This window comes from Photinus pyralis, unplaced genomic scaffold, assembly GCF_008802855.1.
Source record: "Photinus pyralis isolate 1611_PpyrPB1 unplaced genomic scaffold, Ppyr1.3 Ppyr1.4_LG8, whole genome shotgun sequence".
Classification (NCBI taxonomy): domain Eukaryota; kingdom Metazoa; phylum Arthropoda; class Insecta; order Coleoptera; family Lampyridae; genus Photinus; species Photinus pyralis.
Window position 1 is genome coordinate 36,058,496 of NW_022170819.1, and position 17,181 is coordinate 36,075,676.

The following is a 17,181-nucleotide window of genomic DNA, read 5'->3' on the forward strand; positions in this document are numbered from 1 at the left end:
GAAGGGCTATAAGTTCAACTCAAACAATTATCATCTCTGGGGAAGCTACAGTCACCAACAACTTGCAAGTCCTAGGAGTCGGTAATTGGAAAACTTTGACCAATAAAAGCATGCAAACACAATGAAATATGGGAAACCAAGATAATAGTGAGTGGGGGATTCGAACCTCGTGTAAATGTGGGTACGTCATTGTCAATAATCGCATCGATCTATAAAAGCTGAAAATGAAGTACCTACCTCTACAGGGCATCATACATTTGATACCTACTAATCGTATAGATACAATGTCGCCGATTCTAATACTGGCAGGTGTGTGCCTGTTTATTTACTTCGTGCTAATTAGACCTTTCCAATTTTGGACGAATAGGGGAGTGATCCAGTTCAGCGTTGGGAAGTTGTGGGTGGACAGGGCGAAGATGATTGTGCAGGCGAATCCGATGGCGGAAAACTTGAAGAAGTCGTACGATGGTTTTCCAGGTGCCAGGTAACTTTAATCATTTTATAGTATACTAGCTTCCCGACCAGGATTCGCACGGGTGTTTATAATTTACTTATTCGTGGTTACATGTTGGGATGGATGTGTATGATGTTGGTTACAGAAAAAATAAACTCTTAAAATTTGGATTGAAACCCCTTCCCGAATTATATTTGCACCAAAAAATTGTTTTCATTTGGAATATACAAATCAGTTCAAATGGTTCAGGTGGCATTGTAAGTTGCGGTAATTTTACCTTCCTACTGGCGCAATATAATAAAAAATACTAAGATACACGTGTGTAATTGGTCCTTAAAGCACTTGCAACGTTAAAGGCACCCCGCTTCGCGTCGTGCCATTACACTCGTTGCGCGTGGCTTTAAAAGACTTGATTATACACTTTGTATCTTAATGTACTATTATATAACAAGGTTTTCCAAGTAAATTGGGCTGCAATAGTCGTTCTCCTTGAACAGCGCTGTTTATTTAGTGATAATGATTGATTTATAATTAGACCATCGAATATCCAACTCGTTGGACGCTGTTTATTTAGTGATAACGATTTATGTATAATTATGGCTAAAGAACCATGACACCTGCAACAATTTGTGTGAGAGTATAAGTATGAGCCAACAAATTTTATCACCCCTGTTGGGAGCTACGGTTTGGACCAAGAATAAAGAATGTTTCCTTGCCTTCCAAAATTTTCTATTTCTCTTTACTTTTTATCTCAATCTTATCAACTTTTTTAGATTATTATTCTTTTAAATTACGGCGCAGATAAAAAAACGACACGAATTTAACGCAACGTTTTCAACCTTTGGGCAAGTAGCGTGAAGTACCCGGTTGTAGGGCAATTCGCACCCGAATAATTCGCTCTCGGACAATTCGCACCCGGATAATTCGCACCAGAATAACTTGCACCAGAATTTCGCTCCCCTGAGAGGGTATTTTGTGTACGGTTGATTTTTAACATAGAAAGTCGGCTGTGAAGTATTAAATTAACTCAGAGTTTGAATTCTCCAATATTACTCACCAGTATCACGTTTTATTACTTTGTGCATGTAATAGACGTATACCTTCAATATTAAGGTATAATTTGGAATCGTGACGTACATTTTGTGTTCAAACTCTAAATGAGATAATTTATTAATATTGAATAAAAGTTCTCTAAACCGTTCCCATAATATTTAATAAAACGAAGTGATACACTACATGTTTCGACCAACGGTCATCTTCAGGTGATCTACAAGATGGTAGAGATAATTGAGGAGAGACTATAGCTATAAAACTTGCAATAGATGGAAAACAATTAAAAACCCAAAAGGGCAGTAAAACTGGAACGGCCAACGACCATATCCGTGGTTGGTTCCAGAGTAAAATTGAAATTTGAAGAGGTTGATAAACTAAATTTTTTGCAAGGAAGGGCCGAACCTAAAAACTCACATTAGACGACGGTATAAGCAACGATGAAACTTACGTATAAAAAAGTCAAAAGGTCCAAAGACGATATCATAACTAATAAAATACCCAATTAAGGGCTTTGAAACTGGAAACCATCTGCACTTCCAAAATCAGTGCTCGGTTTAGCTAATCTTACCTTGTCATCGTTGACCCAGATCCTGGCATTGCATGTTAAACTAAGAGCCGATGGATCCTTCTTTGCTCTTCTCGCTCGACACAGCCATGATGAGCAGTTTTGGAGTTTAAGGTTCTTAGCAAAGAGGTACATGTATCCTTCATAGATTATGTATCTCTTTCCCCTTTTCGTTGTACCGAACTCCATTGTTACGCGCCCGTATAGTTTGCACCGCCTAAATCTCATATCCATTATCAACTTTTTGTAATAAATCAAATTTCAACTTTTAGCCTCAGGGACAAGTCCATTTTTGATGATATTTTCCTTGATTTTGGCATTTTAATGTGGCACTTAAATATTTATGTTGGTTAAACAATAGCCATACAATTTGTAGGGGAATAATTTTTTTAATACGATTTATGAGGCAAGAATTCATACGTACAATCCTATGTACCTTTTTAAATGGAATGGACCATATCAAAGCAGTAGGGGTTTTAGGTCACTTTATTTTATTGTAATCTCCGTATTAAACATAAGAACACTTGCTAAAGGTACCATGAATGAAAATTTATTTAAAAAAAAAAACAAAAAAAAAAGACACTCACCTGTGATGTAAATTGTCCATGCACTCATGTTCACAAGTAGACGGATGCTGCTAAACGCTGGTATCGGTCTATCAGCAAAACTGTCACCTGCCATTTCTTAAACCTATTTACCCAGTTTTATTGTACCAATTCACAATCAAGGTTTTTTTCATTTGGAAACCTTGTAGCACGTACAAATAATATTGCAATAGGAATATAAAAGTCTAAATAAAATTTTAACAATTATTATTTGTTAATAGCTGCAAGTTAAGTTTCCTAGTTCTCTAACTTTCGATGTCATCCATTTAAGGACACATAACGAAATACGTAGGTATGTATTGTCTTAAAAGAATCTCAAGAGTAAATTATAATCATATTTGAACGTAAAACAAATAGATTCTTGAGAGTTTCCGTAAAATTAAAGAGATAAGAACTGTAAAGTAACGAAAAAAGCAAAAAATGTTGATAAATATCGTGAAAAAAATTGATCTTGCTATAAATTATATGGCTATTAATTAAATAATATACTGAACTTGTGAAGATCCATGACTCAATGGGGTGCTTAAGAAGCTTCGGAGAAATAACACCAAAATCTACCCATTTATTATTATAACAATTTTTTATGGGGAGATTTTGGTGTTATTTTTCCGCAGCTAAATAATATACGGTGGTGCATTAGAAACGATACATAGCTATTTTTGTAAATTAAAATTCAAAAAACGCTTTAGCACGTCAAATTAATCGTGGAAGGAAACAGTGTCTAAAATAAAACTCAATAATGTCTTTGTCTCGCGTCGCTGACAGTGCAACCCTTAAAATCTTAAATGATGCATCGTTGGTAAGGTCGCCCATCTCTGAATTCGGATACGTAATTTTTTTGGTTTAGTTGTTTCATTTCCAGCGCATTCGACGTTGCAGGTACAAGTTTTCTCTTTTTTATACCATCTTGCAACTGCATAATTTTGACGCACGATCGCATTAGTTTCTATTACATAGTGATCGGCCCGACATCCTTCCAATGACATAAACAACAGCGCGCCCTCAACTTACTTTTAAAATATTTCGAAGATATCTAATCTAAAAAATTATAGTCTCACCAAATTCAGATAAGGAAAGCCTTTCCTATGATGTCCTTATCTTCCTTGTTGCGCAATTACCAATGCTAAGGGTTTTGCTTTAGTACTAGGTATGCCATACAAAAATTAAAAAGGAAGTATATATAGGTACTTATTAATTACAAACATTTAAAAGAAAAAATCATCAATATCGACCTGTTCCTAAAACGTTTCAAGATTTTTAAAAGCTTTACTGTTTTGATTATTAACAATCTCTTAAAAGATTGCCAGAATTTTTCCGTGTATCTCTTCAAACTATAAAATAAATAAGAGTACGAAAATCAAAAAGAAACTTTTAAGTTCATTCACTACCATAGTTGTAGCAAAGATAACGCAAAAAAATAAGCAGTTAGTGTAATTTTACTCAGGCACCATAATCAACATGTAGCCATATGTGGTCAAAGAAACGTAAAACTGGTTCTAAGAAAACTGGAAACTTACCATTTCTGAACACCACCACAACACTACCACCAGAAATAAAATTTTTTAAAATTAAAAAAAAAGTATACACAAAATCAAAACCCGTGCTCAGATAAATTTTAAAATACCACTCTGCCAAACGTTCAAGAATGAACGCTTCCGCCAACTCCTGGAGTCATTGAAATTCTCTCGTTTCCTAAGAACCGAGCCTTCAAGGGTTTTTGTAGGTCTTTCAGAAGTTAAAAATCTTGGATGTTCAAGGATCAGCGTCTTTAAAAGCACATGTAGGAACATTAACATCCTTATATGCAGCCTTTATGAGTCCTTAATGTTGAACACACTTGAACATGTTTGAATTTCACATTTTTGATACGAAATTTGAGCAAACGAAATCAAGGAAAAGTGTAAAAATACGAGCGCAGTCGTACCGTTTTGGTGGTCGCACAATTTTAAACCCAATTTGAAGCAATAAAAAATAAGAAATCCGACTCAAAATAACGACAAAATTACATAAGTAGGTTGGACGCACTTGTGTCTTTTTGGTGAGTGTGTTTCCACCTTTTTTTAAGACTAAATTTGAGTAAATAAAAATTCAAAAAAATACTTATGAAAAATTACGTAAGTACGTTGGGTGCACACCTACCATTTTGGTTAGCATATTCCCACCTTTTTTTGAGACCAAATTTGAGCAAAAGTTGCAAGTGAGGAAAAAGTCTACAATACGAGCGCCGTTGCTCCGTTTTGGTGACCGTTCTTTTTTAAAGTCCTAATCATGAGGATGCCATGCAAAAATAGCTGGATAGTATGAATCTAATACTAGACAAGATTTTTTGATATCATACTACCAGTATTTTTATCTATCTGCAAGATACTGAATAGAACAAACAATGGCAATCGAGAGAAAATTAAAGAAGAAACGCAAATTTTGAAACTTTTGAATAGTTCCCGTGCAAAACACTTTAGGCCTTATTCTGTGATTGTACCGTCCTCGTTTGATTTGGTTAATACCTACTGACTTTGAATCCGAAAAGGCTCACCTGTTTTACGCCAGAGGGATAACTTATTTAAATTCCTCAAATAATTATGTCCCATGCGATTCATGAATGTGGAACAAGTTTGTTCGCCATTGCTATTGTGGAGAATTTGTCAGAAAATGTAGTAGGAATTCCCATAAATTCAGGATTCTGTTTTTTATTTCAGATTTGCCGGCTTGTACCAGCTAGCGAGACCGATATTGGTAATCAGGGACCCTGAACTGATCAAACAGATCACCGTTAAGGACTTCGATTACTTCATCGACCATAGCCCACTCGTGCCCAAAGACTGTGAACCTTTATGGGAAAAAAATCTGCTTAACCTTAAAGGTAACGACACTCCTATTGGCGATTTAAGTTGCTATGAACTGCAGGTGAGAGTTGGAAGGAGATGCGAGCGACGCTAAGTCCATCGTTTACCAGCAGTAAAATGAAAGCCATGTTTAATTTAATGACGGAATGTGCTGAGAGGTTTGTAAATTACTTCAGAGTTGAAGGTTCGGAGGACACGGTTACGGTGGAATTGAAGGACACTTTCACGCGATTTACTAACGACGTTATCGCGTCCGTGTCATTTGGAATGGATTGCGATTCCCTAAAAGAGCGAGAGAACGAATTCTATCGAATGGTTAAGGAGGCGGCGAACTTCAGCTTCAGCGGATTATGCAATAACATGAAGTTCGTCATAATGTTGTTATCACCAAAGTTGGCGACTGTAGGTAACTTTATCATCGACTAATTGGCTGTCAGTGTACTGTTTTTAGTTTTTTGGACTACATCTATTTAGCAATAAAGTTAGTACCTTCTTTCGAAACCTTGTGACTGGTAACATGGCCGAACGCGAAAGGAATGGAATTGTGCGACCTGACATGATTCACCTTCTCATGGAGGCGAGAAAAGGACGACTGAAGCATGAACGGTCGAACGAGATTATCGACTCAGGATTCGCCGCCATTGAAGAATCCGAAATTGGAAAGGACGAGAATAGGCAAAAATTAGAGTTGAGTGACGATGATGTGACCGCCCAGTCTATGATTTTCTTCTTTGCCGGATTTGAGACGGTTTCCACTTTGATGTGTTTTACCGCATACGAGCTTGCAGTTAATCCGTATATACAAGAAAGGTTACGAGAGGAAGTCGACAACGTTTTGAAGGATGGAAACGGGATCCTAACGCATGAAGGGTTGATGAAAATGGAGTACATGGATATGGTGATATCGGGTAAAGTTTGAGTGAATACAGGGTTGGCGCTAACATATCATTCCAGAAGTTTTACGCAAGTGGCCACCCGCCGTGGGAACTGATCGAATGTGCGTCAAACCGTACACGATTCATCCTGAAAGAGAGGGGGAGAAACCGGTTCATCTGAAAAAGGGAGACGTTGTTTTTATGATTATGTACGGAATACAACGGGACGAGAAGTACTTCCCCGATCCAGATCGTTTCGATCCTGAAAGGTTTAGCAAAGAAAATCGAAAGAACATCACACCTTACAGCTACATGCCGTTCGGCGCTGGACCGCGCAGCTGCATTGCAAACAGATTCGCTCTACTTGAAACTAAATTGCTAATTTTTAACGTTTTGAGGTACTTCGAAATAGTCGTTGTCAAAAAATCGGTAGTTCCAATTAAACTGTCACGAAAACAGTTGAATCTAAATGCCGAGGGAGGGTTTTGGTTTGGACTGAAACCTCGAAAGGTTTATTACTGAACTACCAATAGAGTAAGTGTAAATGGTATATAGATGCAGAATAAAGTATTCATCATATTGTATTTTTATTCTTTCTCATTAAGTCATTATTATAAACGTAACTGTAAAAATCAGAAAACCAATAGCATCTTTAAGAGTAAACCCATATTTTTATGTTTTTCGGATCATCATTACAGGACACAATTTTGAAGTTACCGAGTTCCAAATTTCAGGGTTGTAAGGATCCTAGGGGTCTCTCAACCCGACTGAAAACGTTGACTTGCCTTGTACTTACCGTTGGCAACCCGGGAAAAAAACTACGAGCAGGGCCACCTACCTTTCAAGTCGAAACGATGGAGGTTTCGCGGTACTTTTGAATTTGGCCCAGTATGTATGGCACGAATGAAGTCTTACGTTGTGTAATCGGTTGGGACGTGAGACAGATTCGGGAAGGGAATTAAATAAAAAACAGAATTTTTGTGCGTAAGAATGACAAGAACAGATAAATATATAATCTTACGCACACAATTAGAATATTCCAGGAAAACCTTCTATGGGACAAAAACCCCGGCATAGGCCACACAAATACATGAAATGAATCACCCACAGCAACAAAAGGCAAGAGAAAATATACACATAAGTAAAACATCTCAAATTGTAAGATAAAAATTAGGTAATCGAATCAAACGCAATTAAACAAATATATAAAAACAAAATACACAAGAGATAATAAATGCAGTGGAAAACATAATAAATCAATTTATTACAAAAACACATTAAAATACATATACCTACGATCAATTGAGATAAAACAACTCGTAAATTAATAAAATGCATGTGCATGAGAAACATTAAAATTGTATTGGGTACGTACTCCACGGAGACAAGTTGAACCACTCACACACAGAAACATCAAATAAGAGAACCCCCCTTTTCGTATAGCTCACGCACAAGAACTGTGCTGTACCATGAATAAGAAAGTAACTGATACATCAAACTGTGTTAGGTACTTCCCTCGCGGAATAGTTACGATTCAATTTAGCAGAGCAACATCACACTTATAATCAACTCCCCTCCATCGACCCCGTGGCCATCTTCCTCATTCCGCCACGCTCTTCGTTATGAAAATCCCCTAGTCTTCGGCATCTGCGCAAAACGGTTGATTGGTTCTATACCTACAGAGCATATCGTATTTTTGTTTCAGATGTAAAGGTGTTGCCTAAACATAAGAGTATGTAGCTTTGTTGAACTCTGTTTTTTGTCAGTGTGAGCGAAAATTAAATTCAGCATATTACACAGAGTGATTTATTGATATGATGAAAATGCTACCTTAACGGGCTAATAAATATTGAATGGCAGGAGCTTCTGGTTTCTTACTGTTCTAGCGTTGTTGCTTGTCACGGTGTTTACTATAGTCTTTGCACACAGTCGGGTCGACATTCGTCGGGGGATAAAGCCAGATTGGTTTGGTTGGAAAAGGGGTTGGGGGGGGGGGGGGGGGGGGTCGTCCGATAAAATGAGGTAATCGTAAATATTTTTGAAAATAGTAGGAACTGAGAAAGGATCATTAGTAAAACGGCACCACGCAGTGCAAAATCTGAAAGTCGATGGCGCAAAGCGTATTGTTTATCGTGCGACCTAGAGCCGTTAGGTAGATCCCGAAAAAACGCGAAATCATTTCCATAGGTATATCGTCACATTCCGGACGAATATTTTCACAGCGTTTCCAAGAAGAAAAACGAAGTTGAAATTTTCCAGACTCCAGACGCTAAAACTCAATGCAAGCTAATATGTAATGATCGCCAGGAGAGAATGCCGGTCACAGAACACCTGATTCCGGTCTACAATCGTCTTTCATATTAAACCATACGATTGTAGACCGAGTTCAAGTGGTCTGTGACCGGAATGCGAGCTTAATAGAGGAATTGTGATAAATTCATAATACATATTCGTAACACACGTATATGAGAGCTGCTGATCTTTAATATACAGGGTGATATAATTCCAGTAGGATAACATGGCTATCTTTGTTATTATTAAACCTACTTTGGAAAAAAATAATTCATTTCGTAAGTATTTATTTTTCAAATATTTTAGTAACAAAGAGATCTATCGAAAGAAGTTTTAAATAAAAGCTGCAAGATTCAATGGGATATTGGATTTTTACGTCCCTCGATAGACAAAAAAAATTACAAAACCAGTGATACTAAAGAGTTATAAGTACTTCATTTGGGAATCAACCTTGCATTTTTGCCTCGAAACTTACAATGTATATCTTACGGCCATTTCTTATCGTTCATTTGAGACCATCCTTTATGTTTTCGTTCTAAACATAAAAATGTGGGTTCGCTTGGTTTTCTGAAATGTATAGGTTTATGGTAACGAGGAAGAAAGATACGAAATTCAATATAATAAATACTTTATTTGATCTAAATCAATTTACACCTACTCTATTGATAGATTTAGTAATGAACATTTCGAGGTTTCAATCCAAACCAAAAACCGTCCTCGGCATTTAGATTTATCTGTTTTCGTGATATTTTTACTGGAATTACTGACTTTTTGACAACGACTATTTCGAAATATCTCAAAATGGTAAAAAATAGCAATTTAGTTTCAAGTAAAGCGAATCTGTTTCCAATGCAGCTGCGCGGTCCAGCACCGAACGGCATGTAGCTGTAAGGTATGATGGTCCTTCGATTTTCCTTGCTAAACCTTTCAGGATCGAAACGATCAGGATCGGGAAAGTACTTCTCGTCCCGTTGCATTCCGTACATAACCATAATAACAAGGTCCCCCTTGTTCAGATAAACTGGTTTCTCCCCGTCTCTTTCAGGGTGAATCGTGTACGGTTTCACACACATTCGATCACTTCCCACGGCAGTTGGCCACTTGCGTAAGACTTCTGGAATGATACGTTAGCGTTAACCCTGTATTCACTCAAACTTACCCGATACCACCATATCCATGTACTCCATTTTCATCAACCCTTCATATGTTAGCGTCCCGTTTCCGTCCTTCAAAACGTTATCGACTTCCTCCCGTAACTTTTCTTGTGAAAATGTATCAACTGCAAGCTCGTATGCTGTAAAGCACATCAAAGTGGAAACCGACTCGAATCCGGCAAAGAAGAAAATCAATGCCTGAGCGGTCACATCATCGTCACTCAACTGTAACTTTTGCCTATTCTCTTCCTTTCCAATTTCGGATTCTTCAATTACGGAGTATCCAGAGTCGATAATCTCGTTCGACCGTTCATGCTTCAGTCGTCCCTTTCTCGCCTCCATGAGCAGGTGAATCATGTCAGGTCGCACGATTCCATCCCTTTCGCGTGCGGCCATGTTACCAGTCACCAGATTTCGAAAGAAGGTACTAACTTTATTGCTAAATAGATGTACTCCAAAAAACTAAAAACATTGCACTGACAGCCAATTGGTCGACGATAAAGTTACCTACAGTCGCCAACTTTGGTGATAACATCATTATGACGAACTTCATGTTATTCCAAAATCCGCTGAAGCTCGTCGCCTCCTTACCCATTTGATAGAATTCGTTTTCTCGCTCCTTTAGGGAATCGCAATTGATGCCAAATGACGCGGACGCGATAACGTCGTTAGTAAATCGCGTGAAAATGTCCTTGAATTCCACCGTAACCGTGTCCTCGGAACCTTCAACTCTAAAATGATTTACGAATCTCTCAGCACATTCCGACATTATATTAAACATGGCTTTCATTTTACTGCTGGTAAACGAAGGACTTAGTGTAGCTCGCATCTCCTTCCATCTCTCACCTGCATCTCATACTCAATAAATTTGATCCTCAACGGAGGAGTAGGGTTACCTTTGAGAGCAAACAAATTTTTGCCCCATAAAGGTTCACATTCTTCGGGCACGAATTGGCTATGGTCGATGAAGTGATCGAAGTCCTTAACGGTGATCTGTTTGATCAGTTCAGGGTCCCTGATTGCCAATATCGGTTTCGCGAACTGGTACATGCCGGCAAATCTGAAATACAAAATGGAATGCTAAATTAAAGAATTAAGGAAATCATGAAATAGAACTAAAGTCGTTAGAACGTGGAATGATTCCCAATATCGCAGTCACATTACTACATTGAACTTTAATACTGGTGGATAGGAGGAGGGAAGAAGGAGAGAACCAGCAGAGGCACGGGAATCTTAATTAGGAAACACCGAGACATTAGGGTTGAGAAACTTGAAGAAAGAGGCGAGAGTATATCTATGGCCCAGATGAAGACGAGCGTAGGAAGACTAACGCTTATAAGATGCCACATCTCCTCGCACAAAAGAGAACAAGCGGAGCGAAACAATAGAGAAAGATACCCGGATATCACATTAAGCGATTTCAATGCGAAAATGGGCAGACTAGGCGGAAGGGAAGGGGAGGAACAGGCAAAATGCACAAGAACGGGCAAAACAACTCAGGGGCATGGTACATCTGCATGGACTGAGGGTGGAAAACACATTCAGCAAATCCAAATCGGTACTAACAACATGGAGAGGAAACTCTGAATCAAAGATCGACCGCACAGTAAGGACCAAACCGGTCAGAGCAGTAGGATCGGATTTCTATATGGTAAGGGGGAAAGTAAGTGGAGAAGAAGAAGAGGAAGCAAACCGGGAGAACTGAATGGTGGACGATCATAGCTCGGACGAGAGTGAACACCTAAGCGTTAACAAAGAGCAACATACAAACATTGAGGAGGGCGGAACAGAAGGCATTAAGGATACTGAAGGAAAACAGCAACCTCACAAGAACAGATAAGGGAATTACTCGAAAGGAAGACGATTATCAGGAGACTGAAGATGAGGCAACTGAGATACTGGGGGCATATAAACAGGAGGAACAAAAATCATATACTGCAGGTGGTCAAGCATCTACGTGCCTCGGAAGGGAAAGTAGGCCGGCCCTGCTTCACATGGAACACCAGTATAGATCAAACGGTAGCGGTCTGGGGATTCCCATAGACATAGAGAGATGGTAAAAGTGGAGCAGAGACAAACACAAAATGAAGAAAGGAAGCAGAAGAGTACTGGAGGTGGAGGAAAAATCAGACATAAGTACAAGCAGTCAAGATGAGGAGGAGGAGGAGACAGAAAGAGAGGCAGGGAGAGGGAAACAATTAGAAAGGGAGAAACATGAAGGAAAGAAACGAGACCAAAGGATGGAGGCATCGGAAACTAATGTCGCGACCCAGCGCGATGGCAACAAATAATTGCGATAGTACAAGATCGTTCGAAATTCCTTTGCCATGGGTGGAAAAGGCTCATAGGTTAAAACGCCTCAAACTTTCAATCTTTTTTTTAAGGTCTAGGACGCTGGCTGGATTATATAACAAGGTAACCTTTACCTTCATTATCAGTTGGAAGTTGTCAGGTTCATTACGATGCGGCGTAATGAAAGCCAGTTACATCAATCTAAGTACCTAGTCATTATCCTATTTGACCTTTAGATTCAATTACAAGATAAATACTTTAAAGTGTGTGAAACAATCACTAGTTTCGTTTTTTCAAGTAAACTGTGTTGTAATTGACCTTCCCCTTGAACATCGCTGTTTATTTAGTGATAATGATTTATTTATAATTTTACATATAGAAGCTATGACACCTGTAAATATTTGCCTTTGAGGGCACCATAAGCCAACAAATTTAACTACTCTTTCTGGAAGTTACGGTTTGATTATACACCAAAAATAAAGAATGTTGCCAAAAACTTTTTATCTCAGCAACAATGACGCCGCAACCCTTTCCGATTTTGTGAACTATTTAAAATTATTACCAGACTCAAAGAAATATGGTGTAAACAAAAAAGGCCACGGAATTAACGCATAAGTTTGAAACTTTTGAGCAAGTAGTGTGGAGTACTGAAAAAGAAGGAGCATGACACAGGTTTACATTTTGACTTATGACCTAGAGGGGAAGGAGACTACCCTTCTTTCCCAGAAATAATTTACGAACTGATCAGTCCGGTTCGTGGGCATTCCAGGAGCGCCCGATCGTTCTTTATATGTCAAAAAAGAGTTCGACTATTTGGATTGTTCGAATATTCAATTTTTTTCATTTCTTCCAGTAGTTCAGATTGCTTCACATTGTTTCTTTAAACTTCTCTTTCGGACCCTTCTATTATTTTGATATTTGAGAAAGAGGCCATAATATCGCCTTCCAACATGCATTGGAAAATGCGCAAAAAAAGGAAGGATTGGCTGTATTTCTAAATGCTTTTACAGTACCCCATAAGGGTCTCCGTGAGTTTCTAAGATTGCAAGCCTTTCATTGACTTTGGAAGCCTTTTGGAGACTTTTAAGCCGATAAAGATAAGTAACCGTCTATATAAGATCACTTTTTAGAGATTCTGAATGGTTTTGAAGGCTGTTTAAGAGTCGAAGAGCTTACAGAAATATCCAAAAAGTCTCCAAAATGCTTCCAATAGCTCTTGGAGCCGTTGAGAGTCTCTAGATTCCTAAGAACCGAGCAAAAAAAAAAAAGTCTTGGGAAGGATCACTTTTAAGCGTTTTCAAAAGCACCTATAATGGACATGAAGGAACTTCAAGACCCTTATCCTGCCTTTTGAACATCTTTAGTGTTTCAACATGTTTGAATCCCACCTTCTTTGAGCAAATAAACATAAAAATAAAAATTACGAAACAGTCTAAACATACGAGCGCAGTTGTGCCATTTTTTGAACAAAATAAAAAATGAAAAAACTGTTTAAAAATATGACAAAATTACGTAAGTACGTTGAGGGCACTCCTATCTTTTTGGTGAGCGTATTCCTACCTTTTTTAAGGACAAATTTCAACAAATCAAAGAAGGCTAAACAATATGACAAAATTACATTAGTACGTTGGGCGGACTCGTATTTTTTGATGGGCGTATTCCAGCCTTTTTTGAGACCAAACTTGTACAAGGAGAAAATAAGAAAATGAGTCTAAAAAATATCACATAATTACATAAGAACGTTGAGCGCACTCCTATCTATTTGGTGAGCTTATTCCCACCTTTTTTTGAGACCAAATTTCAACAAATGAAAAAAGTCTAAAAAAATACGACAAAATTACATAAGTAGGTACGTTGGAGGACCTCGTATTTTTTGGGGAATAAATTTGAACAAATGAGAAAAGTCTAAAAATATGATAAAATTACTCGTATCTCTTTGGTAAGCGTGAACCTTTTTTTTGAGACTAAATTTGAGCAAATAAAAGATCTAAAAATATGAAAAAATAGTAGGTACGTTGGGCGCGTACAATACGAGCGCAGTTGTTTCGTTTTGGTGAGTGCTCCTTAAAACCTTCTAAGGGTTTTCGCCATGAGGCTGTTATGCAAAAATAGGTGGATAGTACGAGTCCAATATTTTTTGATATTCTACTACTTAGATTTTTTTATCTACAATAGATCCTGGAAGGAACAAACAATGGTAACCGAGAGAAAATTAAAGAAGAGAAACGCACATTTTGAGACATTTAAATAGCTGCGAAACAAATCATGTTAGATCATTGGTTTCTTTTGGAAAAAATGCTTAATATGAGTAAATTTGAAGAAGAGAGCATTATTGTTCTAGTTTTATAGCCACAGATGGAAATATAATACTATTTACATCAGCTGTGGTATTACGTTCCGGTTGAAATGTTAATGAATTTTAATACCATGCACGACAAACATTTTCAGGGCCATATTAATCACTCCCACATTTACGACAATATCGCAATTACTCAATTAGAGACGCACTTGCTTTATTTGGCGATTTGACACCGTTTGTGATATACTACGAAATGAAGATTAAAGTTACCTGGCACCTGGAAAGCCGTCGTACATCAACCTAAGATTGTCCGCCATCGGCTTCAGCTGCAAAATCACCTTCGCATTTTCCAACCATAACCTCCAAACGCTGAACTGGACGATTCCCCTCCTTGTCCAAAATTGGAAAGGTCTAATTAGCGCGAAGTAGATAAACAGGCACACACCTGCCAGTATTAGAATCAGTGGCATTGTAGGTATACGATTATAGTACTAAATGCACGATACATTGTAGAGGTACTTCATTTTCAGCTTTTATAGATCTATTATGTAGGTACACTCGCACGAGGTTCGAATCCCCCACTCAGACTCACTGTATCTTGGTTTTCAATTTTTCATTTGCCTTCTCTTATGGCGCAAAGTTTTCTAATTACCCACTTCTGTGCGACTTTTAAATTTCGTTTTGATCAAGTGGCCAGTGACTGTAGCTTCCCCAGTGATTATAATTATTGGGAGGCGCATGTGAAGTAGCCGCTTATTGATAAAAAATTGCAAATTAGAATTCTGGGCACTCTCCATACAGTTCTAGGCCTCCTTATTGATCTTAGAAAGGATTCTGACAAATAGGTAAAAAAAAACAATTTTGAAAATAAGGGAAGTCAGCTTCATCCAGCAAAATATTATAATGAATAAGATCCAACATTCCACCAAAAAAATTTCTGAAACTGCTTTTATTATGACAATGCTTAAGAAAACGCGTGAAAGATTATAACCATTTATTACCACCCGCACGTTAGTATTGGGGTACAATATGACCCCCATTTTTTTACGGAAATACACGTTTTGAAGCCCCAGGAATCCGAATTCAAACAAAATCTCGATGATGTCGGTCTGTCGGTACGCCTGTACTTTCATTTCTGGCACACACTAAGAATTCCCGATGCGCTTTCGTGGATGCTTCAATGTTAAGTGGTCTGGATCCGCCCCCAGAATTTGGAAGTAATAAAGGACTGTCTGTAGAATGCCGATTTCCCTGCCTCTAGTTGGGCGGACTGGATGGTTACCGAGAGTGGCCTCGTGGAAGTCTTCGTGTCTTCGTTTTTCTCAAAAAATGCGACTCGAGATTTAATGCGGGCACTGTTACAGCTCTATTGAGATGATACTTGGTTCTCGGTATAATTTTCGTTTTTCTAGGTATCTCTGCAAAGACAATTTGCTGGCAACGCACGGTTTGACTCCGCAAGACAACTGGTATAGATTCAGAGTCTGAGTTGCCCGTGGAATCACTTATATTTATACCCCTTCTCCTTAATATCTACTGTAATTAAGTTTCGCGTATTTTACTACGACGAAGCGATTATAAGTTCTGCACGCCTCTTCTATAAGCTTTTTGTTTTGTCAATTCGACTTCGGTATGAACAGACGCATTTAACGTTGCGGTTATTTAATGACAATGACTCATTTCTAATTACCCCATTCCGAGTACACACACGTAAAGCAGTGTTTATGATCATATTCTATTTACATGTGAAATAGATTTGCATTTCTAACCCGGATTATTATTTTTTGTATTTCAAATTCTTTTTTAGCTTCCTCGCGGTTAAATAATATCGCAATTCGGGCATAATAAATAAAACAAATTTAACTTCCTTCCAAAACATAGCCATTCGTACGCTCAAAGCTTGCCTAAATAAAGTTTACGCATTTTTATCAATTTAAAAAATTCCCGTAGGTATAGGGAAATCCCGTTACACTTGGTTTTTCGCTATATTTAAGGTTTTTTGGTTTTCGGCTGTAGGTCAATTAAACCGTTCCATCTAACGGTAATCAGTGTAGCATTAGGGTGACCTTAACCCCATTGTAATGACTAGTTCTTAGCATATCATATTTCATAGAAAGAATGTGGCGCATCCGCTTTTATTCCTTATCGGCGGTGACTAATCCGTTATCGACTTGATGGCGCCATGATATCGCTTTACAAAATTCGTTACAGTATTTAAAATTTGAAATGTTTTTTATAGGTGGAGTTCTGGAGTTCTGGTCATAGTTGCGGATCACTTTACTACACCATTCTACCGTCGAAGTTTATATTTAAAAACATTTGAAGAGATCTTTTGAAGTGATTTTTGCCGGAACAATTGAGGTTATTTGCGACTGTAAAGGCGTCTTTATAGATCAACAAAAGCTTTTAAAGACTTTAAAGACTCGAAGGCTTTTCGATATAATAGTATAATTATTATATACATATATAAGTAATCCTGATAAGAATTTGGAATGAGTTCTAAGGACCCTAAAGGTCAATTAAAAATTTCGGAGAGTCTATTGTCACTCACAAAAGGCATCCTAAAGGTTCCAAAACCTTTAGAATCCTCTTGGGGAAGACCATTAAAGACTGTTAGAGGCTCACAGATGTACTTAAAAGCTTGACTCAAGAAATCTTAAGAATCGTTCTGCAAGTGTCCTCTAAGAGGCGATCCTTTAAAGGTTTATTCATCCTTAGGGTATAATTGCCTCAAAATAGTTTCCACAAA

At 37.9% G+C, this 17,181-nt stretch overlaps 2 protein-coding genes across 3 annotated transcripts; one reads left to right on the plus strand and one right to left on the minus strand.

The window, feature by feature from the left end:
- The first annotated feature begins 205 nt into the window (after positions 1-205).
- LOC116178632 (cytochrome P450 9e2-like) lies at positions 206-6,979 on the plus strand. Of its 2 annotated transcripts, XM_031498187.1 has the most exons (6): positions 206-309; positions 368-484; positions 5,374-5,537; positions 5,582-5,922; positions 5,972-6,428; positions 6,475-6,979. In XM_031498187.1, exons 2-6 carry the CDS (start codon positions 417-419, stop codon positions 6,915-6,917), a joined length of 1,473 nt encoding a protein of 490 aa, XP_031354047.1. In that variant the 5' UTR covers positions 206-309; positions 368-416; the 3' UTR covers positions 6,918-6,979. The 2 variants fall into 2 exon arrangements, with proteins under 2 accessions (XP_031354047.1, XP_031354046.1); XM_031498186.1 differs by having other exon boundaries at positions 220-484.
- A 2,319-nt stretch (positions 6,980-9,298) lies between these two features.
- LOC116177852 (cytochrome P450 9e2-like) lies at positions 9,299-15,063 on the minus strand. Its single transcript, XM_031496997.1, has 5 exons — positions 14,703-15,063; positions 10,738-10,901; positions 10,353-10,687; positions 9,847-10,303; positions 9,299-9,801 (listed from the first exon to the last, which is right to left on the minus strand). The coding sequence occupies exons 1-5, from the start codon at positions 14,900-14,902 to the stop codon at positions 9,359-9,361; spliced, it is 1,599 nt and encodes a 532-aa protein (XP_031352857.1). The 5' UTR covers positions 14,903-15,063; the 3' UTR covers positions 9,299-9,358.
- Between the last annotated feature and the right edge of the window lie 2,118 nt (positions 15,064-17,181).

Excerpts from the sequence above, each read along its gene's own strand:
- LOC116177852 (XM_031496997.1), bottom strand. The coding sequence starts at position 14,902 with ATGCCACTGATTCTAATACTGGCAGGTGTGTGCCTGTTTATCTACTTC. Across the intron at positions 10,688-10,737 it reads AAATTTGTTTGCTCTCAAAG|GTGAGAGATGGAAGGAGATG; the intron begins GTAACCCTACTC and ends TATGAGATGCAG. Across the intron at positions 10,304-10,352 it reads TATCACCAAAGTTGGCGACT|TTTTTTGGAGTACATCTATT; the intron begins GTAGGTAACTTT and ends CAATGTTTTTAG.
- LOC116178632 (XM_031498186.1), top strand. The coding sequence starts at position 225 with ATGAAGTACCTACCTCTACAGGGCATCATACATTTGATACCTACTAAT. Across the intron at positions 5,538-5,581 it reads AAATCTGCTTAACCTTAAAG|GTGAGAGTTGGAAGGAGATG; the intron begins GTAACGACACTC and ends TATGAACTGCAG. Across the intron at positions 6,429-6,474 it reads CATGGATATGGTGATATCGG|AAGTTTTACGCAAGTGGCCA; the intron begins GTAAAGTTTGAG and ends ATATCATTCCAG.